Source organism: Balaenoptera ricei, chromosome 5 (assembly GCF_028023285.1).
Source record: "Balaenoptera ricei isolate mBalRic1 chromosome 5, mBalRic1.hap2, whole genome shotgun sequence".
Classification (NCBI taxonomy): Eukaryota; Metazoa; Chordata; class Mammalia; order Artiodactyla; family Balaenopteridae; genus Balaenoptera; species Balaenoptera ricei.
Genome location: NC_082643.1, coordinates 50,737,730 through 50,764,573, shown reverse-complemented (window position 1 = coordinate 50,764,573; position 26,844 = coordinate 50,737,730). Strand labels below are relative to the sequence as shown.

The following is a 26,844-nucleotide window of genomic DNA, read 5'->3' as shown; positions in this document are numbered from 1 at the left end:
CCCCTGAAATCTACTCAAGCACACCTAGTGAAGGGAGACACACACACCACTCAGCATACAGAGTACGTATTTGACATTAGAAACCTTTTATTGAGTGAGACAAGGCAAACGGTGGGATGAAAATATTACAGGGTGAAGGAAGGCTGAGGAAGCCAATCTAATTTCTTTTTCCTCTATGGAAGAATGAGCAGCCCAAATGATGAACTCAAGCCACTCCAAGATTACTATTTATACTTAAGGCAATGTAAAAAGCGAGGTTTTAACCAAAAAGCCTGTATCTGGCATTAAAAAAAAAAATTACGTCTTTTGGATGGATGGACTAAAAAAGCTACACTGTCTACCCAAAATCTGTACAGCAGGGACCTGTTTTCAGCAGGTAAGCCTATTTACAAGTAAGATCCTCTTACTCTTGTAACATTGTCCTGTTTTAAGAGAATATATAACTCCCATCCCCTGCAGAGTTAGTCCATAAGGCCTCTGTGACCCCATAGAAGCATGAACCTATCTCTACTAGAGAACTATTTATACAACACTGTAAATACACAGATACATACTTGCCCCTTGCCCCATCCTACAAATAGCCTATAAATTTAGAGTGAGGAGTTGTGGCTCATTCAATTTTATATCTTCAGTGACAATTAATAGGCTCTCTCTCTCTCTCTATATATATATATATATAATTATTATTTTTTTGCATGAACACTAAATGAAAATGATTTTACAACACCACTACTGTTTACATTTCAAACATTCCCACCCTTACCCATCTCTAAAATAAGAACACCAGAAGCTACCAAGTTTACTGTGGTTTTCACAATATAGTGCTTTTGGACTTTTTAATGTAAACATTCTTAATGTACTAGTTTTCAGAGTAATGACACGAATTTAGCATTCTCCCTGGAATGGAAAACTTGCTTGGAAGTTACTTCATTCTTTTTCTCTTTTTCAAGAGAGCATCTCGTAACGCCAGCTGGAAGATAAAAAAAAAAAAAAATGTAAATATGATCTACAGAAAAAGACCACAGGACCAATGTTCACAGTGAACCTATGAACATCCTTATAAAGTCTTACAGTTCCCAAAAGAAAATAGCAGAATATTAAATAAAAGATTATTAAGAATAAACCCAAATTATAAAAAGAAGATAACCAAGGTCAATGTATACATCTTAAGTGTGTAATGGATATTATTCCATTAATTCCCAAGCACCCACCACTCTCTGAGTCCTAGAAACTTTAAAGCATTTTTTGGGGTGGAAGTTGCCTGGCTCTAATCAAGCTTTTTGAATTTTGTGACTTTAAGTTATTGACTCCTTGCCTTTAGCTCAGATCTGGGTCTTAGTGTGTCTTTGTAGATATGCAGAGTAAGTGGGACGCTTATGGTAGAAAAAAAAAACCAACCAGTTCATTTTAACCTAATTTGCATGGCTAAGAAGGCATTTCTCAGATTCAGCTATCTATGTCTTATTTTCTCATTTGTAAAGTCAGTTTAATCACAGTATCTGTTCATATTGTTCACATGAACTAGCACATATCCAGTGAACTAACTTCCTCTTACAAAATTACTTTAATCTTTGAGAGAAGTATTTTATACTGAAAGAGGTACTGACAGGAACAAAGCAAGGCTTCTCTATCATGCCAAAAAAAAGCATGCTAAAAAATAGAGGAAGTAGGGGGTGGGGGAACACACCTAGATAAAATGTAGCAAGGTCACAAAAACCTCAATACGAAGCAAGGCCTGCCAACTGGATGATCATTATTTCCTCGACCCAAAAATCTTATAAAGGGCAGGGGAAGGATAAACTAATGAATTTAATCAATTCAACCATGCATTTAAATTGAATTGGCAAAATTCAGACTATTTAACGGCACCTTTCCTTTCACCTAAACTTTCAACAAATTCTAATCAAAACTACTGCCACTTTATCACTTACATAACATTGTTGAAGAGTTTGGAACTAGAAAGATTAAATAAACAGAGTTAGTCATATTGACTTGGTTCCCACACCGATGGAGCCCTGCCCTGGAGGGCTGGCTGGCACACTGAGGCCTGGCAGGCTCATCCTGGCTTGCAATTTAGGAACGCTGGCTCAGAATGTGGCACTATTTTACCCGTGACCTGACTTCCTAGAGATTCTTCCTAGTACATTTAGATATACACTCTGGTACACTAGCAGTAGAGGAGGATATAAAAACATAAATTTGTTTTATTACAATGAATTATGAAATAAGCAAGCCAACAGAGCAGCACAGGACTACCCATCAAAGACTGAAAATGGATAAAACGCAATTAAAAAAGGTCTGTAAACATAATGGCTTTGCAAAAGGGTACACAGAGAAAGGATCATGCCAGCAACAGAACTGTTTAGTTTGTACTGCTTTCCTGAAACTGTTACTGAGATATTACCACACATAATTATTGCTTTTTGGAAAAAAGTACCATATAACAAACACTCAAAAATTATTATTCAGTTAATTTTGATGTATTTCACAGATGCAATGTCAAGAGAATTTTAGCATAGGAATGGACCTCAGAGTTCATCTAGTTTAAACTCCTTTATTTACAGAGGAGGAAAATGGCATCCCTTTGGTCACACAGCTGAATCTCAACAAAGTCAGGTCTAGGATTTACAAGCCCTGACCGCTTTCCACCTCTCCATGCTCTCCAATAATGCACCCCATTAATCCTAAGACACACATAATACAAGGTTTTAGAAGGCACAACTCCACTCAAATGTAGAGAAGTCTTAGAACAACAATACCACTCTACCCAGTCAAGCTTCAAGTTGAACTCACCTGCTTTTCTCGGAAGGAACGCTTATTTTTTGACCGGACGTTATGACTATACCGCATCATCATGAAGTTCTTCTGTTTTTTCTTCTCCTTATTCGTGGAACTGGAAAATGGATTCATTTTGGTTTTCCTCCTCACGAATTCTTTTCGGTCTGTTTTTCCAGCCTATCAGCACACACACACAAAGATACCACTGCAGGAGTTATCTCACCAACATACACGTCTCCTCTGTGCCAGCTCCACTGGATGCCAGGGACACTAAGGTGGAGGGAACACGCAGTCACTGCTCCCCAGAGACTCAGTTCAGGCCAGGGGAAGAGATGACCATGATGTACTGTGATGGGGCAGGGGAGCTCAGTGGAAGAAAAGGTTTCTTAGAGGCCAGAGGAGCCTCTGAGAAAGGGAGACCCTATGAGCTGTTTCTCGCAGGATGAAGGCCTTCCTGGTGAGGAAAGGAGGGAAGGGTAGAGCATTTCAGGTAGGAATAGTATATGCAAAGGTGCGGTGGAGAAAAGAACATGGGTTTTCAAACTTATCTAAACAAGTGTCAGTACAAATGGAATAGGGGGTAATGCGGAGCCCATTTGGAATGGCGTCTGAAACAAGTCAAGGTAGAGAAAATGAAGCTGGAAAGGTAGGCAGGCTGCAGTCACAAACAGCCATAGGACTTGCCTGAGGCAGCTCTAACTGTCTCTGGTTTTTCTTTAATGACTGTAAACATTCCCCTGCTTTTCTCGTAGCTCTGGTGAATGTACTGAGCCTCCCTGAGACCGTGAACATATAACGGTGCCTTTCTGTGCTCTACAGCTTGTCTTAGACGGTGGTTACATACGTGGCTATCAAGTTGTTAGAACTCATCTAACTGAACACCTCTTATCTGTGCCTTTTATTCTATGTTAATTATACTTTTATTTAAAACATTAAAATAAAATACTGCAGGGACTTCCCTGGTGGTGCAGTGGTTAAGAATCCGCCTGTCAATGCAGGGGACACGGGTTCAATCCCTGGTCCAGGAAGATCCCACATGCCGCGGAGCAACTAAGCTGCTGTGCCACAACTTCTGAGCCTGCGCTCTAGAGCCCGCAAGCCACAACTACTGAGCCCACGCACCGCAAATGCTAAAGCCCATGCACCTAGAGCCCGTGCTCTGCAACAAGAGAAGCCACCACAATGGGAAGCCTGCGCATCACAATGCAGAGTAGCCCCCGCTCGCCGCAACTAGAGAAAGCCCGCACGCAGAAACGAAGACCCAATGCAGCCAAAAAAAACCTGCAGTTCTGTGCCTATACAAGTTCTGAGTCATATTTCTGTTTAAACAACTTTCTGTTGTTTAAACAACTAGGCAATGACATGCCCCACTCACCATTGCAGTTGCTAGTCTTGTCTCCTTGTCAGACTTTGGCTTTTTATGAAGGCGTTCAATGTCCCGAAGAGAAAGTAACTCACCCCTGGGGTGAAGGAAAAAATGTAATATGTAACAAGGATGGAATTCCTTTTCCTAATACTTTCATAATCACGTGAGCTGACTGAAGACCTGGTGTACACGCTGTCTTACCTGGGCTCCTCATCACTGTCTATTTCGATGTATTTCCTCTTTTGGGCTTTCCCAGGGGCAGCGTCGAGTTCTTTCCTCATTTGGGCCATTCGGATTTTCTGGAAGTCTTCCTGACTTAACACTCGGCTAGTGCTGACGGCCGCGGCTTTGGCTTTCCGCTCCTCCAAGGGCATGCTGTTCAGCTTCTCAGACTTGAAAGGACACAACACAGGCTTAAACGGCTATTAGCTCCAGTGAGGGCGTAGCCCCTCAACACTGAGAAAAGGACATTTTAGGACTTACGATTTCTTTCTGTTCTTCATCGGAAGAATGGTGCACGTCAACCCATTCGCCATCGGAAACTGCCTCGTCACTGAGACTGGTGTTTTCCCACTCATCTGTGTGAAAAAGAGCACACCATTAGCACCCGCTTTATGTTGAGTGTTCATGATACATTGAGATAAATCAAGCAAAAGAAAACTTAGGTAATGAACCTCAAATAGATGCTCACCAAGAATTGAGCAATATTATTGTTAAATAAACCACATCAATTTAATTAAGTCAAGGAAGGAATGGAGAATAAGCACTGATCAATTATCCACCATGAGCCAAAACTTTACAATCTTTCTCTAACTCTCGTGACTCAACAAAAGAGGAACAGACTCCGGAGTTAAGTAACCTGCCCCAGGCCACGCTGCTAGAAATGCAGCCTACACTGAAATTAGGAAAATCATGTATGACTCTAGAGCCCACATTCTTTCCACCAAACTAGCCATGTCCATCAGAACTGTACTTGTACATTTACAGTGGCCACATACAAGTTATTTAACTTGTCTAAGCACATTTACACGTTTGAGAAATTAGTTAGAAACAAGTCATTCAGAGAACCAAGGTAGAAAATTTTGGTTGTGTAAGAACCTTGTAGACCCCTCAGTAAAGAGGTATCAGAGTTCCTAACGGAGCCACCACAGTAAGCTTTCAAAATGAAGGATACCTGCAGTCTCTCAGCGGATGCCCACGTTCTGTAAGACAGTGTCCCAGCTCTTAGGCATGGCCTACACAGCCACTCACGTGAGGCCCCACCTCTATCTCTAGTCTCATCGCTTTCTGTGCATCACCTTGTATCCTACATTCTCATAGTTTCCTAAACCCTTCAGTACTTTGCTCACAGTTTGCCTGGAAAGTCTCCACTACACTACCACTGCTCACTAATCATTCAAAATACGGCTCATGGGTCACCATTTCCTTGAAGCCTTTGTTGAACCTCTGAGGTGGACCTGACGTCTCTCCAGCCCTCATACCCGACTCCAATCATAAATCCTGTTAATGATTTATTAGCTGTTTATGAAAGACCCTCAAGGATAAGAACCATATCATTCATCTTTGCTTTGACAGTGGCTGGCTCATAGCTGATGCTTACGAAAGTTTTGTTGAAATAATGAAGGAATGAACAGGAAGAAGACAGGACCCTAGCAACCAATGCAGTAAATGCTAACCCTGGAAATGAGAATGGAGTTCCTCAAGCACTCTTCGACCAGTTCAACAAGCAGTCTCCTTCAACAGGAAGATTGCTATAGACTAATCTTCATTATTTTTTCTAGGCAACAAAAGAAACCCATTATCTTTCCCAAGTGCCAAACAGCATGCCCTTGATAAGGGGCAGCCAATCTGAAGGACATGAAAAGGCACTTCCTACACCAGAATGTAAATTCTCTCAGAGCAGGACCATGCCCATGTGACCTTCAGTGCCCACAACAGGGCGTGGCACATAGTCATTACTCAGGAAACTTCTGCTGAATGAATGTCCAAACAGTATAAAGATTTCAAGATCAATACAGATATAGTAGGAGTGATTTTGTCCTGAATAATGGTGAAACAAAAATGAACCTTCATCATCTTCAGCATCTTTTTCTTCTTTTTCAACTTCCAGAACTTCTGCTCCTGGAATGTAATCTTTAGCATCTAGTTCTCCATATTCTTGCACTCTTGCTTCTGTGGAGGCCTCTGTAGGCTTACCCTAAAGGAAAGGAACCAGTTTTTAATGAGGTGCTTAAACTGCAAAACATTATTCATGAAAAGGATTCTCTAGGATTATGAATTGAGAGGGAGAATCACAAAAAATGGAAGCAATCGAATGACAAGAACAGTCCACCAATGTCTTGGGTCAAAGTAAATCCCCCAGCCAGAACTTTGCCCACTGTTTTCTTGCTTTCTTCTGATCCACCTCAGGAAACTTCAATTAAGTCTTGAGAGCTCTCCTTCTGTTACATACATGCATCTTTCTTTGTCCCAACTTGAAAGAGGTAGTATCTGGTTAGGGAACAGCCTGTTCAATACTGGCATCAGTTACTGACTTCCAGCAGTCTAACAGGTCTATAAGAGTCATCCATCATCAAAGAGCATATACCAACTATAAAACAGTTAAGCCACAGTATTCAATCAATTTTATTCTGAGCTTAAAGAATAAAACTACATGTATCACCAATACTCCTAATGGAAGCATCAGAAATACTCAAACTCAAATTGTAGGAAATTACCCTCACTTTCTGGGACCAAATCCTTGATCAACATATGTATGCTTCACCTACCCGGAATTTCTTTTGTAACATCTGAGGATTCAGTGTTCGGAAGAGCTGAATCAAAGTTCTAGCAGACATCATCACATCTGGAAAATAATACCTTTAATTAGAAACTTCAGAGCAAAGAGTCTACTGAGGTAAAAATGAGTTACTCTGTACTCTTTGATCTACCGAGAATAACACACCACTTACTCTTATCTCTGTGTGTTTTATACTGAGCCAGGTCTTGGAGAAGTTCTTCAGTCATGGCTAGAGGACATCGAGCTGTTATCTCTTTTATAGCATTGATTCTAAAAAAAGGAAAAAAATAAATTAAAAAAAAAAACAACAAAAAAAAAACCCCCAGCAGTTTCATGTGGTTCAACCTACGAATATTTTCTAAAAAGACTAAATCAAAAGGAATGTAAGTTGGGTTTTATAGGTCTTAGGTCTCTAAAACTGCAGCATGGTAGAGTGTGAGGGTGGGGAGCCTCAGAGGGCTTTGATTCCAGACAGTTTACTGCCATTTCCTCTACTAGAAGAATAAGAAACAGTGTAATCTCTGTAAAATACAGGCATACCTCAGAGATATTGCAGGTTTGGTTCCAGACCACTGCAATAAAGTGAGTCACACATCTTTTTTGGTTTCCTAGTACATACAAAAGTTATGTTTAACTATACTGTAGTCTATTAAGCGTACAATAGCATTATGTCTTAAAAAGTACATACCTTAATTAAAAAATACTTTATTGCTAAAAATGTAACCTTCATCTGAGCCTTCAGGGAGGCATAATCTTTTTGCTGGTGGAGAGTTTGAAATATTGTGAGAATTACCAAAATGTTACACAGCGGCATGAAGTGAGCCAATGCTGCTGCAAAAATGTCACCGACAGACTTGCTCCACACAATGTTGTCACAAACCTTCAATGTGTAAAAAAACGCAGTATCTGTGAAGAGCAATATAGTAAAGGGCAATAAAAGGAAGTGTGCCTGTATATGACAGCAGCATTTATTCCCCAACTCTAGAGGAGATAGTACTAGGTCAAATAAGGAAAAGTTAAAGGTCTTTAGGGCTGTTATCCCAGCAGTATTTTCCAAGGGAGATGAAAAGCAGCGTTCAGCGTACTGCTTAGTCATCGGGACCGATCAGTCGTCCTTAAATTATTGCTCACACTCATTAAGTGCCTTTGAATTAATCAAAAGGGCCACTGAACCGCCTTGGGATTAAAAAATGATTCCATAACGAATCATTTGTTCTAGGGAAGATCGGAATTCAGGGTAGAAGACAGAAGAAAAACATTTAGATTGCCACACAAGCATTCATTTGAAAGAGGGAAAGCTAGTTAAAAACCAAAATGTTGGGCTTCCCTGGTGGTGCAGTGGTTGAGAGTCTGCCTGCCAATGCAGGGGACACGGGTTCGAGCCGTGGTCTGGGAAGATCCCACATGCCACGGAGCAACTAGGCCCGTGAGCCACAATTACTGAGCCTGCGCGTCTGGAGCCTGTGCTCCGCAACAAGAGAGGCCACGATGGTGAGAGGCCCGCGCACCGCGATGAAGAGTGGCCCCCACTTGCCACACCTGGAGAAAAGCCCTCGCACAGAAATGAAGACCCAACACAGCCATAAATAAATAAATTAAAAAAAAAACAAAAACAAAACCAAAATGTTGATTAGAAGGGCAAATATCTTTTCTCTGGCTCAAAATTCTGACCAATAAATTAAAAATACCAAGCCTGCTGAGAAGACTGAAGTGTACTTTAAACTGTTTTTGCAGAGAGCACATTATAGCTGAAATTTTACATCTTGGTAATGGAAAGCAAACCCAGTGCGTTACAACCATACCCACTGCCTACAGCCACGTTCTACATACCCTACTGTCATGACCTCTCCAGAGTTCTTGTCGGTAACAAAATTGTTGGCCACAGTCATGAGCAATGACTGCGTGATCTGAACGGGAGGGAGAGAAAGGATATGAGTGCTGGTAAAACGTCTACACCTACTCAAACGCTTGACGATGAAGGGACCATAAACTATTACAGTGGAAAAACAGCCTTCCACCTTCGGTTTGGGAGTTGGAAGGATGAAGACTGAGGAAGACTGAGAGAAAAATATTCCACTTTGGGTTTCAGCCTTCTTCCTAGCTATCCTCAGATTAAATTTGGCTCGCCTTTAATATTAGTTTTCAACATGGATTAAAAATTGCTTTGACCCAGGATCATCCAACACTATTTTAATCAAAGAAAGAAATGATCAGTTTTGAATAATAATCACTATAAATTCACTGATATTCTTGCCCTCCCCAGCATAAAATTTGGCAATTAAACAAAACCAGAATTCTCAACAACTTGTCCAAAATAAACTTTACTTTCTACATTAAAATGTTTTTACTTCTATGAGTAAACTTCTATGGATATCTCCTTAAGAGCTAGTGTCTCTTCTACTCAGTTTAAAAAAGGCAGGGAGGACAGTAATCCCTGTGGGAAAAGCCACCATGACACACTTAGTGGCAGGGCTACGTATGCACTAGATCCTGACAGAAGTAAAGTGTAAGAGTTCTCACCTCTGGGGGTACTAAGTGATGAGATGCCTGTGCAGCAAACAGAAGGATCTTCGTTACTTCTAAAAATGTCAGAGATTGGAAAGGTCACGGTCAGTTTATTGCCCTGCCCTCAGGACCACAGCAAACGCGGCCAAACACATTACGCTGTACATAACGCTACTGCTGCTTAACTCTGCCCCAACACCCAACCCCCGACATCTGCATAGCTCACTGCCTCGCTTCCTTCTGGTCCTAATTAACTGCTGCCTTATCAAAATGATTTCCTGACCACATAATCTAGACAGAACCCACCCCAGCACTCCCTACTGTCCTCATCTGCTTCCTTTTTCCTCAAAATACTTACCGTCACCTGGACATATTACACACAGCACTCTGTAGATCTCCCTCTAGAATGTAAGCTCTATGACAGTGAGGATGTTACTTTGTGTTCACTGGTGTCTCATGCAGTGCTCACACTAGAAATCACTCAATAAATGAATAAATACAAACACATATACACACACACTCTCCCTTTAAAGGGGCAGTATGGATAAAGAACAAGGCCTCTGGCAAAAAACAAAGAAGTGAGGTGAAGCCTAATCAGCCATTATTTGCTGAGTGATCTTGGTCTTTTTTTTTTCTTTCTACACCTCTCAGGATTGAAGTGAGGATTAAATGAGATGACTGTATGTAAAGCACTTAGCACAGTGCTTGGCTCATGTTGAATGTTCAATAAATGTTCATTTCTTTCCTACCTTGGTTCAAGTTCAAAGGCAAAAACAACCATCTCTTCCTTCCTGCTTTCATGTTGCTTTTAATTAAGAATATAAATGAGGGCAATGAAAGCGATAAGTTAAACCCTGGTATCTATAATGAAGTTACAATAAATAGTCAAAATTCTTTTTTAGAATTTTTCCCATGAGTATTTATAGTATCACAAAAAGACTTGCTTTGAGAAACCAACATTTTGTTTTGGTGTTTTTTCCCCCCTCAAATAATTATTTCTTAAAGTTGATGAGCAGAACAATTACCTCATGGCAGAATCTGGAAAGAAAACATACAGGTTTCTCTCCTTGTCTCTGAAGCAGAACACACTTCACTCCTAACTCTTGTCTTTAGTATTAATTCCAGAACAAAAGACTCTGGATGGTTAACCCCAAGGCCACCAAAGGAACACGGCAAGTGGAAGCCTTACCTCTTTGGTGGGGCTGCAGAAACCTCTGCACAAAGGGGTAGAAGTTGAAGAGAAAAAGCTGTGGAAAGAAGAATGCACTGACTTTAATATATATCTAGCTGAGCTGTGGAGTTTCATTTCTCCATGATGCAATTATATCATCAAGTTCAACTAACTGGGAATCATTTTTTTACTGTCTTTTTTTCTCAACAAGCATTCATGCTCCAGGATGATTCAATGTGCTGTATTAACCAAAGAAAGGAAGGCCTTGTTGCTATCCTGTTATGTCAAGGAAGAAGAAAGTGTACACAGAATAAACCAGGGGGTGAAAAGGCAGTCAAAAAGCAACTTTCTTCTACTTTTAAATTGGTGTGGATGCAGAACCAATTTCTTAGTCTTCAAAGATAATAGTAACTCAAATCTGAATAGCGCCTCGTGTAATCTGATCACCAAGAAACCCACAGTCTAGTTTTGTTACGGGATACCAGTCCAACCACACTGGAGGAATTACTCTGAGCTCCATATTTTAGACAGAAAACACTAACACTCTGGAGTCTATCTAGATAAAGGAGACAAGGATCCAGTTATTAAAGCAATTGTAATCGTTAACTTCAAGAAGAGAAACTTTGGAGATGGCCTAGTCTTTTTCAAAGTTCATCATGTGAGAATAAATTTTTTTCTATTTTAGCCGCAGAGCAAAACCAGGACCAGAGAAGTAAAAGGGAAGACTTGGGTTCAGTACAGAGATGGGTGTTCAATTGTAACCAGTTGTGAAACTCCAGTATCATTTCCGTCAAACCATGCTCGAATTAAGAATCACTTTTGCTTTTCCACTGAGCTCAAATTCAGATGTGACTTGAAATTACTGCACAAATGTAACAAGAATTGACCTGGTAATCCTGCTTTAGAACTGCAGCCCATGTAGAAAAAGCAGTTTATTCACTAAAATGTTAAGGTTTTCTTAGAGAAATGGAATAAGTGCATTTATTCATTTTTAACTTGATATATGTCTATAATGTTTGATTTTCAATAAAGGAGGCTGTTTTACTTCTTGTGTTTTTTTTTTTTTTGAAGAAAGCAACACATTCAGTGACGATCAGAACAGCACTAGTTATAAGAGCAAAACTATAGGGAACAACCTCAATGGTCATTTCTTCATGGGCTGAATTTCTGGGAATCCCTCCTTTTCTACAATGGCAGTTAGTCTGAGTATGTGTGAGGTTTCCATATGTATACACAATATATATACATTATACCACCAAGGAGCTCTTGCAATCTAATTTAATATAAAGTGAATGGCCAGAGAATTCAGCTTTGCAAACATGATCCTCCTGCTAGAGTGGGCTGGAAGTCAGGAAAGCTATGAAGGGGTAAACTGTGAAATGTAATAACAGTTGATAAAAATATGTGGGCTATGTTGGCTCAGGAAAATGTATAAGTGAAACATAGATAAAATAAAAGTAGAAAAACAGAACAAAAATAGTCTGTCCATAAACTGAATACATGTACAATTCAACATCCATACTTACTGATAAGAAAACAAAGCGACAAAAACAGCTATTTTCAGAGTGAAAGACTTTATCCCTTTGTAAACTGTATGGGTTTAAATGGTTTGGGAGGATAAAATTAAGCCACTGCTCTACCTTAGTGTCCTTTTACCAAGAAAAATTCTACTTCTAACACTCATCAAGAGAAACATAATGTAATTCCAACCTCGTGAATTCCCACCAATCTGGAGATGAGGTTCATGAGCATCATCTTCACTTCAAACCTCTCCTTAGAGCTCTCGAGCTGCTTCAGTAGTTTCTCTGCAAAATCTGAAAGGAGAATATCAGAGAAGTACACTGTGGGCCCATGGTCTATACAACATCATCTACCAGGTGTAGAGAAAAGCAGTGGTTTGATCACTGACTCTGGTATGGCTGTGCCTGAAATCACTCTGCAGAACCAGGATGGTAAAAACAGCGGCATGACAGAAGGTGAAAAGACTCACACACAGGCAAATATACCTTCAGTGGTGCCCAAAGTTAAGTCTTAAGGATTTCCAAGATTTTTAGCATCAACATCTTGAGTTACCGTTGACAGATGCTCCACTTATAGTTCTCTGGGGCCCTGCTTCTCAAAGTGTGGTCTGCAGACCAGCAGCAGCTGTCCACCTAATAGCTTGTTAGAAGTACTGAACTGCAGGCCCCACCCCCAGACCTACTGAATCAGACAGAATCTGTACTTTAATAGGATCCCAAGGTGATCAGTATGTGCCTTAAAGTCCGAGAAACACTGACCTAGAGGAAGGGTCAGCAAACTAAAACTAAAATACAGAGAGCATTTAAAAGCCCCACCGCCCAGCCATACCCCATATCAACTACTCGGTCTCTGGGAATAACAGGACCCAAGTACCAGTATAGTTTTATAAATTCCCCAAGTGATTCCAATGTGCACTCTAGTTTGAGAACTAGTGTTCTAGAACAGGGTTTCCCAAACTTTTGGTTTCCACATACCAGTTAAAAAAAAAGGGACTAATAAAAGATTGTCAATTTTTCATTTGGTCAAGTACAATGTCTTATAGTACAAGTACCGTGTTATTAAAGACATGAATTGCAAAGAGAGCTGTTCCTCCATATTTTTCTTATTTTGCTGTGGATTGGGCATCACTGCTTTGGAACAGAATTCTCTAGGCTACAACCAATAGGTAACAACTAAGCATTTACTGATTGTCTATTAAGTGCCAAGGATTTTATAGTCCCTGGTAACCGTGAAGGTAGGAAGCTAAATAGGCAGATAAAGCCAACAAGGAACTTGGGAGGTCATAATTATAGTACCTTGGGGATCATGAATCAAGTGAATAGCTGAAAAGTTAAACACCTCTGGTTTTCTCCTCTTCTTTTGTTTCTGAAAGAAAGGGAGAGGAAAACATTTACATTCTGAATTACAGTGAAGAGGCCCTTGGGATTAAATGTGCTAATGTGCTAAAGGCTGTTATCAAGTCCATCACACTATTTATATTTATTTTATTTATTTTCCTTATTTTTTTTTGGCTGCGTCGGGTCTTAGTTGCAGCACACTGGATCTTTTGTTGAGGCATGCAGGATCTTTTCGTGACGGCATGCAGTCTTCTCGGGTTTCTCTCTAGTTGTGGCGCGTGCGTTTTCTCTCTCTAGTTGTGGCACGTGGGCTCCAGAGCACATGGGCTCTGTAGTTTGCAGCATGCGGGCTCTCTCATTGAGGCACTCGAGCTCAATAGTTGTGGCATGCAGACTTAGTGGCCTCGTGGCATGTGGGATCTTAGTTCCCCAACCAGCAACTGAACCCGCGTCTCCTGCATTGGAAGGCGGATTCTTTACCACTGGACCACCAGGGAAGTCCCCATCACACTAATTAAAAAGAAAAAAAAAAAAAATCTTTGTTCCAAAAACCTTTCTTTCAACTAGAAGAACTAAAGGTGGTTTTTGTCTTTTAAGATTAAACCTTGGGGACTTCCCTGGTGGCGCAGTGGTTAAGAATCCGCCTGCCAATGCAGGGGACATGGGTTCGATCCCTGGTCTGGGAAGATCCCACATGCCTCAGAGTAACTAAGCCCATGTGACACAACTACTGAGCCCGCACACCACAACTACGAAAGCCTGTGTGCCCAGAGCCCGTGCTCCGCAACAAGAGAAGCCACCGCAATGAGAAGCCCGCACACTGCAACGAAGAGTAGCACCCGCTCGCCGCAACTAGAGAAAGCCCGTGCACAGCAACGAAGACCCAATGCAGCCAAAAATAAATAAATTAAAAAAAAAAAAAAAGATTAAACCTTGGGAATGTTCTAGCTATTAGCACCAGTGAGACTTAAAGGGATTTGGAAATATGAACATTAAAAAACACACAAGGACCAAACTAATGACTTTCAAATAATTATTACAAAACAAAATGTACTTCATTTGCATACTCTTCTGAGAAGAAATCGTGATCAAAACAAATGAATTTAATCAAATTAATTTATTCAAGCCACAGATCTTGCTAGAGCTGAGAACATTTATTCATCTAAAAAATTAGTGCTTAAAAAGTCATCACACATTTCTAAGTCTTTCAAAAATGCTATTTTCGGGCTTCCCTGGTGGCACAGTGGTTGAGAATTTGCCTGCCAATGCAGGGGACACGGGTTCGAGCCCTGGTCTGGGAAGATCCCACGTGCCGCGGAGCAACTGGGCCCGTAAGCCACAATTACTGAGCCTGCGCGTCTGGAGCCTGTGCTCCGCAACAAGAGAGGCCGCGACAGTGAGAGGCCCGTGCACCGTGATGAAGAGTGGCCCCCGCTCGCTGCAACTAGAGAAAGCCCTCAACACAGAAACGAAGACCCAACACAGCCATAAATAAATAAATATATTAAAAAAACAAAAAAACGTTATTTTCTTTATTCCAAATGCTTAAAAGCTTTTCTAAAGACCACATATTCTGCATTCTAATGATTCCTATCTCATTTCCCAGGTACAAGTCTCACCTTGAGGACTTTCATAGCCTTTTCCAACTTTTTCTTGTTTTTGGAGCTTTTCTTCCCTGTGGCATACTGCACTAGCAGGTCTCTTGCTGTTGGTCCTTCATCCTGAAGAATAAACTACTTTGTAAAACTATAAACAAGGAAAATCTGCATAGAAGCAAGGAATAACCCTTTCAATCACTTATTTGTACTTATACTCTTTGCATGCAGCTATTAAAAATAAACACAACTTTAAAAATTCAATAAAAAACAAATTTGCCCATCTGCAGGAACAGGCACATACAAAGATTTTCACTGCGACACTGACTTTTGTTTTTACTTTGCTTTAAGTTTTTACTGAAGTATTAATATACAGACAGAATGCAACTTTGTTTTTATTTGAAAAAAGAAACTGGAAACAAATATTTATCAATAGGGAAATGCTTAAACTATAGTACATCCATATTCTGAAATATTACTTGGAGGTTAAAAGAATGAGGTAGATCTATCTGTACTAGTAGAAGAATATCTAAATGCATTGGTACATCTATATATGTCATCACAAAGGAAGCAGGTTGCACAATAATACCTATATTATTTATATATATTTTAAAAACAGACCACACACATAAGACAATATGTGTACACATCCACACAGAAATGCATGGGAAACGAAATGGTTATCTGTGAAGAAGGAACTGGGAAGTGGAAATAAGAAAGGATCAAGAAAACTTTTATCTATAGTATCTGAAATTTTATACAGTAAGAATGTATTGTTCATACATTATTTACTAAAGTAATAACAAAAGGTGTTATCCCATATTCCAGTATTCTTGTCACCAAAATGCTAAAATGGGAAGGGAATTTCTTTTTAATATTAATAAAAAATATTTTTTAATAAAGAAAATTTCATGACATCAAAAATACTGATTCTTCCTTTTAAAGATGCTGTACTACCCTTCTCCCTTTCTCCACTCTAAACTTCCATGATGTCAACACTCTACCTCAAAAATATATTGGCAGTAATTTTTATTCTAAGTTTATATAGTGAGATATAGGTATAGCTTTAGCACTAAGAACAAGGTTGAATGAATCTAAGTTTTACTAGTTACTTAACCAGTCTTTCTGAATATAAGTGACAAGTTCTAAATAGAATAAAATCTCAGCATGGCAGAACTCAATAAAGGATAAAGGTACCATCTAAGTTTCTTTCCAACTTTTACAATCTGTACTGAAAACAATAATAAAATCTGCTAAACTGTAAAGTTCAGAAGTAACTATGGTTAAACTAACCTCAGATTCTGAGTCACTGTCCTGTTTCTCCTCTTCATCTTTTCCAAGGAAGAATGTCAAAGCAGCAACTAATATCTAAAGACCAATTCAAACAACGTCAGTTACTCATCCCAGCTTACAACAAAGAATGAATACCTTTGTCTATATTTTACACATGCATATGAACTAGGATCTGAAGAAAAAAAAAGCAACAAAGAATGGTGGGATTTGGGCTCATGTGTCTTAGCCCAGCTCTACATAGTTGATATCCTTCAAGTAGAAAGTCAGGAACTTCTACATCCCCCCACAAGAAAAGTGATAAAGCCCCTCTAACAGAAAGGCAAACATGTCCTTAAATTTCTTTCAGCTGTGCCTGAGCCCAATAAAAGATCAGTCAAGAATTACAGAGGAAAACATAAAATAAACGCTAAGGCTATCGTTTAATACCAAGCATTTTAAAAACTCATAATTTTGTGTGACTCCTCTAAAGCGCAGATAAACCAGGGAAGCAGCCTAAGCACAAGCAGCACGTCCGCACACCACCTCTTCCTCGCGTACCCATCTCCTTCACCTTCTAGCTGAAGAAGTGGGCTACTCACAGACAGTGCCTTCACACAGCCATACACGTGCTCACCTTGGTGACCTTAGAGAAACATGCTGTGGTGATCACATTGACAGTTTTGGCATCATTCCTGGGGGAAGACAGTTGAGGGTTTTAAAGTGAATTTTCATTCGACTGTATTTGACAGCATAGACAATGGCACAAAATAAATAGTAAATATTTCTGACATGTTAAAATTCACAGTTTGTAATATTTCAAAAAGTCACGGGTTGCTAAATAGTCAACTACAGGAAAACATTTAATTCAATTTTAGCCCAGTCGTGTGTCAGAAAATTATGCTGCCATTCAGATGTACTTTTTGAAGAATTTTTAATGACATAAAACCTACTCAAGATAACTGGAGGGGGGGGGGAATAAAAAACCAATAAAAAACTACAATACAGCAAAATTCCAACCATACTTTAAAATTCACATTAAAGAAAAGACAGGAGGAAATATCATAAAATATTAACTGATTATCTCTAGGGAGTGGGACTATCAATAATTAAAAAAAAAACTTTCTAGCTTCTCCAAATCTTCTGCTGCAACGAATATTACTTTTATATTTTTAAAAAATCAGTGAATAAGAAAAGCAAAAGACATGAGTTGGGACACTGTACCAACAAGCCAAAGTTTATGAAACATGATAATTTAAGTACATAAGGTAAATTGATTTGAAAATCTTCAGAGAGGCAGAGTAGAAAGAGCCCGGATTTCAGTCAGACAGATCGGGTTTGAATTTCAATTCTGCCTTTTACTAGCTACTAAACTTAAACTTATGAACCTATAGGTTTCATTACCTATAAGGTGGGAATAATCCCAAATAAGCTGCATTACACTGTTCTGAAGGTTGAATGAGGTAAGGCATAGTGCAAGTGTTCAAGAAATGGTAGTCAATATTGTTATTAGTCATTTGGATTGCCTCCGTATTTTTACTTCCAACTTAATCTATGGCAGAGATATATTAAAGAGCTCAAAATCAAGAAAAATATTTGTGTATGTGTTCTGTGGTAATTACAAATGAATAAAAGACTATTTCGAAAGAGGCAGGTACATAGATATTACCAGATGTTTCTCCTGTAGAGTTCAATCATCACATCCAAAGATATCTTGGCTGCAGTTGCATTGCTATCTCTTAACATGGTATACATGAAATTCTGCAATACCTGAAGAAAAAGAGGAGAAAGAAGACTTAATAAACTGCACGATACTGTAGTACAATGCTGCAAACATGGAAAACAAAAGGGTACTTACTACATTCACTTTATTGTTCTTGTGTTTTGCATTTATATTCTTGATATCAGTCACAATATGAGTATATAAAGTCTGAGGAAAAGAAACAAAAACATATACACATTAACCAACATTTCTAACCTTGCTTAATTTGGAGAGAAATATAAATGCACTGGAGGATTTAATTTTCCCCACTTTTCATTCTATCACAAAAGAGACCAAAAACAAATAAAACAAACAAAAAAAAGCAGGTAAAGCAAAATGAAAGTTACCCTCAAAAGGTTAAATATGAAGTTCTATGATCCAACATTTCCACTCCTAGTTATATACCCAAAAGAAATGAAAATATATTTCCAACCAATGTTCACACAAATATTCATAGCTGCATTATTCACAACAGCCAGAAAGTGAAAACAACCCAAATGTCCATTAACTGATGAGTGGATAAACAAAATGTGGTATAACCAGACAATGAAATATTATTTGGCAACAAAAAGTAATGAATACTGACATATGCTACAACATGAATGAACTTTGAAAACATTATGCTAAGTGAAAGGAGCCAGTCACAAAAAATTACATATTATATGATTCCATTTACACGAACTATCCCGAGTAGGCAAATCTATAGAGACCGAAAGTACATTGGTGGTTGCCTAGGGCTGGGACAGATGGGAAGATGGAAAGTAACTGCTAATGGGAATGGGGTTTCTTTTGGGGGGTGCTATAAGTGTTCTAAAATTGACTGTGGTGATGGTTGCAAAACTCTGTGACTACACTAAAACCCCCTGAATTGTACATTTAAATGGATGCACTGTATGTGAATTACATCTCAATAAATTTTTTTGTTTTGTTTTGTTTTGTTTTTAAAAAGGAAAGTCGGGGCTTCCCTGGTGGCGCAGTGGTTAACAATCCGCCTGCCAATGCAGGGGACACGGGTTCGAGCCCTGGTCTGGGAAGATCACACATGCCACGGAGCAACTAAGCCTGTGAGCCACAACTACTGAGCCTGTGTGCCACAACTACTGAAGCCCGCGTGCCCTAGAGCCCGTGCTCCGCAACAAGAGAAGCCACTGCAATGAGAAGCCCAAGCACCACAACAAAGAGTAGCCCCCGTTTGCTGCAACTAGAGAAAGCCCACAGGCAGCAACGAAGACCCAACGTAGCCAAAAATAAATAAATTAAAAAAAAATAAATTAAAAAAATAAAAAGGAAAGTCCAAGCCCCTAACTGCATGCAAGACAATATTGGGATTTTTACAAATATCATTGGTACCCAAAATATGCTCCCCTGGATCACTTTTATTCACAAGTTAGTCCAAGAAGTACAATTGCTAAAATCAAATGGTTGCAGTCTCTTAATATTTTGAAAAAAAAAAAAAAAATTTTTTTTTTAAGTTAATGTATGTAAACTTTAGTTTCTCTTTCTTAAAATTCTTTCATAAATCTTCAACTTCTGGTCTTACTTATACAAGCAAACACGAAGTCACAGGGAAATATTAATAACAAAAAAAGTCAGTTTTGGGGGGAAGAGGGTGGGAGCGGCTACAGCCACGAGTGTCCAGCCCCTGCTCTGATTTAGCTGGTCAGTACAGCACAGCGGAAAAGGGCTTGGGCCCTGGAGCCAGGTTCCCTGGGTTTATGTTCCTGCCTCACCACTCAGAAGCTGTGTGACCCTGGGAACACCACTCTATCTCTCTGTGCCTCAGCCTTTTCATCTATAAAATAACAACAACAATAACCCTTATCTCATGGCACTTTGTGAGTAAACGAATACGTAAAATGCTCTGAAAATGGTAACCTAGCAAAAAGTAAACAATAAATGTTAGCTATCACCACTACATTGCATGCACATAATGGTCAATTTTTTTCCTATCAAAATTATTCTTAGCTGTATCCAATAGTATGAAGCATCAAGAGACTCCAACTGCTATAAGTTTCATGTCACTGCAAGGAAGAATGAGATATGGAGCGCAGCGGGGAGTGATTTTGCTCTTTACCTTTCGCAGAAGTTTATCGTGGCAACGCAGAAGTTCAAAGAAGAGTTCTAGCAAACTTGATGGATTGATGAGATTCTTATTTCTCAGCAAGATCAAAGCTTTGCAAAATGTCTCAGGAAGGAAAAAAAAAACATACTATAAGATAATGATAAAGTTAGGATGAGAAAATGGAGCAAGTATATCCCAAAAGCACTTAATGTCTTCTACTAACTAGGCATTATTCTAGGCATGGGAACAGAACAGTCGGTCTCTGCCCTCATGGAGCTTACACTGGGGGTGGAGCGGAAGCGGCGACAGGCAAGCAAGTAAGCATATCGACAGGTGTACCTCATACAGGAAGGAAACAAAGCAGGGTAACATAATTGATACATAGTGACTGCAGGAGGGCTCCTTTACACAGGAGGTCAAGGAAGTGTCAACGTAGAAACACGCTAGTGATCAGTAAATCCACAGAGATAAGAAAGGTGGGTTACAATAACATAACACACTAAATTGGGATAATCAGTCTGAATCTGTGACCTTACAAGGCATTCTTTTGAAATACAGTTAGTAGTAAGAACAGCCCAGTGGTAGTTGCTTACCACCAACTTTCACGAGTACCCTCTAAAGAGGAATGCTAATTATACAGACTCAATCCCTTGCTTCCTAGCAACGTCCTAATTATTTTTTAAAACCCACTAATCATCATAAAACACTATAAAGAAATATACACACACATTTATTTATTTAATAATGCCTGCAGACCAATTTGGTTGGGTACTGTTAGCACAAAAAACTTAAAGAAGACCTAATTACTTGGAAAGACACTAAGTCTCCACACTCAAAGTCTCAAATCTGTACGGCCCACAAGGACTTGACCTAAGTCTTGACCTAAGTAAAAGTCTTCTGTAATGGTTCAAGTTTGAAGCCTCTGAGGCTGTGCTGCCAGGTCCCATGTCCCAGCTGAGAGTTAATCAGAGACGCCAACCTTGGCTTGTCTGAGATGGTATTCTTTTTTTTTTTTTTTTTGGCCTGATCAAATTAAGATAATCCTAGAGAAGTATAAAAATTGAAGAATTACAGAAAGCCTGGGAAAATGCAAGAATAAGAAACAAAGTTGAATCTACAGACTTAGCATTTTTATACGTTTTGGTAAAGGATATTAATATGTTTTGAGATCATAATATTTGTGTAAGTTCTACCAGCTGTAAAGGTGTTTGAAAAGCTGATATATAAAATTTGGAAACGCCTCTGGTTGGGTTCCCTAGAAGCAGAACCCAATTTATTACAGAGGTTTGTCCAGGGTGTGCTCTCTTCTGGAAGGGAAGTAAAAGAAGCAGGATAGGGCAGAGAAAAGCTGGGCAAGGATGTGTCCTTGGCTGGAGACTAGCTTTAGTCTGATTACAGAGAAGCCCTGGAGCACAAACTGCAGCACAAAGTTGGACCTTTGGGAAGGGTCGGGCTTTGGAACCTCTGGGTTAGTCAGATACCACCTGTGGGCTGGGAGGGCCACTTCCCAGGCGCTAGGGCTCCCATTTAGCTGAAGACGGTGCTCCAGAGAAAGGGCAGCTGGGGGCCATTAGCAGCCAACATTCCCCGTGGGTGGGGGAAATGGGAGCACTGGCCTGGTAAAGGGGATCCCAGACAGGACCCAATGTCAATCACTAAGGTAACAATGTTTAAATGCTCAAACTGGCCAATTAATAGATAAATGTCTAAACTACGCTTTATCAAAACTATAGGTTATAATTAGGGTTCTTCATGCATTTGAGATTTGAATGACTAAAAGGAATCACCTAATCAAAAAAGGGAAAAGAGCATCTTGGCAGGGTCAGTATACTGGCAGAACTGAGAGATCAGAGAGGAGTGCAGCAGAAAAGGACATGAGGTCAAAAACACAGGAAGGAAGCAAATCATGTAGGGACTTACAGGCTAAGTTAATAAGTTTGAGTTTTATTCTGTGTAAATGAGAAGCCACAGAAGGATTTTAAGGAACGGGTGACACACTGATTTACATTTTAGAAAGATGTTTAGATGACAGGCTGTTCTCCTTTAAACACATATTATACGCACACGTGAACACAGCACAATTTATCAATCCAACTTCTGGTCCTACCATTCGGAGATCTGGATCCAAGACAGTGTGGTTGTAGGAGAGAAGATCTTTCAGCTCTTGAGGAAAGTTACTTAAATGTTCTGGATAACAGTGACCAATCTGTAACAAAGCAAAGGCTCTTCTGAAGTTTTTCTTTCTCTCCTATAATTCATATGCACATATTAAGGATGTTCTGCAAAAGGAGAATAAAAGGCTATATTTCATAAAAGTAGATGGCTCCAAACCATCTCTTTTTCTTCTACATGCTAATCTCTCTGACCCCTTTCATATTTCCTCTAGTCTTAGTAAAGTATGTGACATGATTCAGAATCTGCTTTTATGATGAATTTGAAGAAAACAAATAGTTTGAAAGCTTTTTTGCTCCGGTTGGCTCTGTGAAAAGCTCTAGTGAAATCCTCTAACTGAACATAAGGGGGAAATAAAATCTGCAAAAAGGGAAAATTAATTTTCTTTTTTAAATTAAGTTTCTACTCCCGAATTGAATGAGTTTGGGTATAAGTGAAAAATATTCTGCAAGCTGTGTGCAACAACTGGTCTTTGTTTTACTCAAAAATTATCTTCTTACCTGTGCCATAAACATCACCAGCTCTGCCAGTTCTTTGCTGGGTTTATTCGGTTGTAATTTGAAAATCTCCACATTGGATTTGTAGTGATTATACTGCTGTAGAAACTGTAGAAAAATAAAATTTAAATTGGTCACCTTCTATTATAAGACTTTCTCAGTAGAGAATTAAAAATTACTTAGAAATCTTTGATAATGGCATTGAGAAAAAGATGTGGCAAAGGTATGTAGAAACACTATGTTTTCCTTATCAGCATTCTTCAAAATGAGTTTTGAAAAATCTGCGCACATCTTGGGTAATCTAAAGACCCTTTCCCTTATCATTAGAAATTTAGGTAGTAAGGTATAAAGAACAGTGAAACGAGTCAAAAACTCAGATCTGGCTCTCTACTGCCATTTACTATCTAAATGACCCCCTACTATATTGTCCATGTATATAGAGCACTAATATCTGCAGAAATATGTGAGTCAGAAAATGTAAATTATAATTCAAGTACACAAAGCTCTCCAGTCAAAATTCCCCTCTGCTTTTAAATAATAATTATGATTTTATCCTGGAGTTCTAGATAAGATGTGTTAACAGGCAAAAGCAATAGACACACAGAAATAATAATAGCTTCCATTTATTCAGCACTTGCTATGTGCCAAACTCATCACGTACATTATTTCATTTAATTATGTTTAATCCTAACAACAACCCATGTTGGAACTCACAAGGCCTCAGTTCCACACCCTACAGCTACTCTCATGCCTAGGCCATGGCTTTAAACTATGTGTGTGTTAGATAGAGTGATAGTGAGAAAGGAGGAGAGGGGGAAGGGAAGGGGAGGGAGAGAGAGACACTCAGAAAGAGAATGAGTATTTCTTTCTTTCTTTTTTTTTTTTAAAATTTGGCTGCTCCAGGTCTTAGTTGCAGCACATGGGAGCTTCGTTGTGGCCTGCGGGATCTAGTTCCCTGACCAGGGATTGAACCCAGGCCCCCAGCATTGGGAGCGTGGAGTCTTAACCACTGGACCACCACATAAGTCCCAAGAATGAGTATTTCTTTATATTACCAGCCCTAACTGGTTCAGTGAGCTCCAAATTCATATATCCAGTTGCCTGTTTAGATGTCTAACAGACATCTCTTAAACTTAGCCTAGTCAAAAAACATAACCCCTGATTTCCCCAACAAAACTGCTAAGCCTCCAGTTTTCTCCAAGAGTGGGAATCAAGAGGGAGACCTGCAGTCCCTACATGCTGCATTAAGACCCTACCTCTCTTAACTCCACGTCACCACTGACAAGTGAAGAGAGGGCTCCGTAACTCAGTGTGCTCCTGGCAAGATTCTTATCCCACTTCTTCCCCTAGATGACTAGAACGTAATCTAATGAGAAAAGTATTTTTATCTGTACTGCTCACTACCGTTGTCCCAGTACCTAGTACATAACAGGTACTAAATATTATTTGTCAAATACCCAGATGCAGAAATAAAAAACCTGAACCATCCTTCCTTTCTTCTTTTTTCCTTATCCCCCATATCCACTCCACCAGGAAGTCCTACTAGCTCTATTTCCATGTACAGCTAGTCCCAATCTGTTCACTTCTCTCCACCTGTGTTGGTAATTCCAGTGGCATCACCATCCCTTGCCTAGGCTATTCCGACAGCTATCATATTAGTTACCCTGCTTCCAATCTTGCTGCTCTACAATCCATTCTATCTACAGCCTCCAGAATAAATTTTTAATAATATAAATCAGATCATGTCACACCTCTGCTTAAAACTCTTCAATGGCTCCCTAACACACTAAGAGTAAAATGTTAATTCCTTATCGTGTTTTAAAAGGTCCCACATCATCCCACCTCTGTCTGCCTGCATTCCCCACATCATCTTACACTACCCTTTTCTGTGCTCACTATATTTTAGCCACACTGGCTGCCTCTCTACTTTTCCATCAATAGCTTCTTCACTTCCTATTCCCCCTATCTAGAATGCTCTTGATCTGTCTCAGTATCATAGCAGACAAGCCTTCCCTGTTCATGGGAGCCAAATCAACAGCCTCTAATTCTGACATATTCATATCCAGTTTTACTTTCTTCAGAATTCTTACTACTCTATGTTTTCCATCACTAGAATATAAGTCCAAGAGAAGAAGCCTCTTGTATCTTATTTATCATTGCATCCTGAGCGCTGAGAATTATACTAACACACAGTAGGTACAATATGTGTGAATTTGCATAAATATTTGTTAAGTGAATCAAACAGTAATCCTCTGAAGTAGGTATTATCTCCTTCTCACATATTAAAATACACATAGGCTCAAGTGGTTAACCCTCTCTGGTTACACAATTGGTCAACAGTTGGGCCAGGATACGGAGTTAGTTTTGAAACCAATGCTTTTAAATACAGCGCTGTACAGACTCTCAGCTATTACTTTGTCTAATGGTCTATAGTGCTTCACACATCTCAAAGCCTCACCTATATTACTTAACTTCTTGTATTTGTTCCTTAAGTCTTTGTTTCCACTCCCTTGAATCTTTGGAAAGGCTCTCTCTACTGGTGACCTAAACCACTGAGACCGCTATTTGTTAAAATGTATTCACATAAATATTTCTATGTAAAAATCTGGGGGAGGAGGAAAATGAGGAGGGCAATCAAAAGATGAATAATTGGTCTTCCCTGGTGGCACAGTGGTTGAGAGTCTGCCTGCCAATGCAGGGGCCACGGGTTCGAGCCCTGGTCTGGGAAGATCCCACATGCCGCGGAGCAACTAGGCCCGTGAGCCACATCTACTGAGCCTGTGCGTCTGGAGCCTGTGCTCCACAACAAGAGAGGCCGCGATAGTGAGAGGCCCGCGCACCGCGATGAAGAGTGGCCCCCGCTTGCCTCAACTAGAGAAAGCCCTCGCACAGAAACGAAGACCCAACACAGCCACAAATAAATAAATAAATAAATAAATAAATAAATAAATAAATACGTGAGAATTTAAGGGTTAAAAAAAAAAAAAAAGAATAATTGTGTTAGCCATCTGAACATACAAGTAACTGAAGCAAATACTTGTTTAATGCCGGTCAGAAAAATGGGTGTCTGAAGAAAGCACTTGCCAAATTAATGTAGCAAAATCATCACTTTCATTTTGTCACTTCTCGGCTCAAACACCCTTAATGTTCACAATTTGTATGAGGTCAGTATACAAAGCCCCTCACGGTCCGGACCTAATCTAATTTTCAACTTCATCTTTTCCCGAGGTAAATTCTGACATCCAGGTCATGCCAGCTTCCGATGAGACTGAATCCCTGTTTTTTAACTAGATAACTAAGCTCCTATGTCTGTCCCTTATACTTGAGAATACCCCCTCCTTCCCAACACAGTCCATGGCACAGAGCGCGGGCTCCCGGAAACAGACGTCGGTGGAAAACAATCTAAACAAAAGTTTCATCCACTGTTACAGACTAATTCCATTTAGGGGTTTCAGGAAAGAAAAGGCTTAAGAAACTTGTCTGGAAGTCAGAGGTTGGGGGCGGACCATTTGTCTCTCGACCTCAGTGAGCTCGGGAGATAACCCCTAAAGCAAAAATGAGGTCTGTTAAATGGTGTTTCTGTGGCAGCAGGGTCTATGGAGCAGGCAGAAAACCCACACGGGCAGCAGATTTCAAAAGGTGGGGAACGAACCCTGTGGCATGTCTCTCCCTTAACCCCTTTTCTCCTCTCGCGGAACCCCTGAACTTAAGAGCAGAACACGAGGCGAGCCAGGACCCCAGCTCCACTCCATGCCTCCCTCCAGCCACTGTCTCAACCAGCCGCGTCCCGGCTTCTAGCCTCACCGCGCCGCATTCCTACCTCCTCCACGTAAGCCGGCGGGTCCCGCTTGATCAGATTCTGTAACTGCGGCAGGTTGCTGGGCAGCTTGTTATTGTTTCTGTTAGACATGTTAGCTGCTGACTGGTTCCGCGACGAGCAGTTTTAAGAAAACCCACACCGCTGGCAATTGCCAATAGTCCCAGCTACGACCGGAAACAGCACATGGGTAACTCGGCCGGCAGCGCCATC

General features: G+C 39.9%; 1 protein-coding gene across 2 annotated transcripts; it reads right to left on the bottom strand.

Moving 5' to 3' along the window:
- Window positions 1-63: 63 nt before the first annotated feature.
- Window positions 64-26,844, bottom strand: SDAD1 (SDA1 domain containing 1). Of its 2 annotated transcripts, XM_059922822.1 has the most exons (22): window positions 26,635-26,844; window positions 22,818-22,922; window positions 22,253-22,351; window positions 20,158-20,268; window positions 18,180-18,251; window positions 17,991-18,091; window positions 16,959-17,016; window positions 16,346-16,420; window positions 15,077-15,178; window positions 13,416-13,485; window positions 12,310-12,413; window positions 10,618-10,675; window positions 9,444-9,502; window positions 8,754-8,830; window positions 7,096-7,193; window positions 6,913-6,989; window positions 6,212-6,341; window positions 4,628-4,722; window positions 4,346-4,536; window positions 4,154-4,238; window positions 2,794-2,955; window positions 64-970 (listed from the first exon to the last, which is right to left on the bottom strand). In XM_059922822.1, the coding sequence occupies exons 1-22, from the start codon at window positions 26,722-26,724 to the stop codon at window positions 923-925; spliced, it is 2,067 nt and encodes a 688-aa protein (XP_059778805.1). In that variant the 5' UTR covers window positions 26,725-26,844; the 3' UTR covers window positions 64-922. The 2 variants fall into 2 exon arrangements, with proteins under 2 accessions (XP_059778805.1, XP_059778807.1); XM_059922824.1 differs by lacking the exon at window positions 64-970 and having other exon boundaries at window positions 2,797-2,893.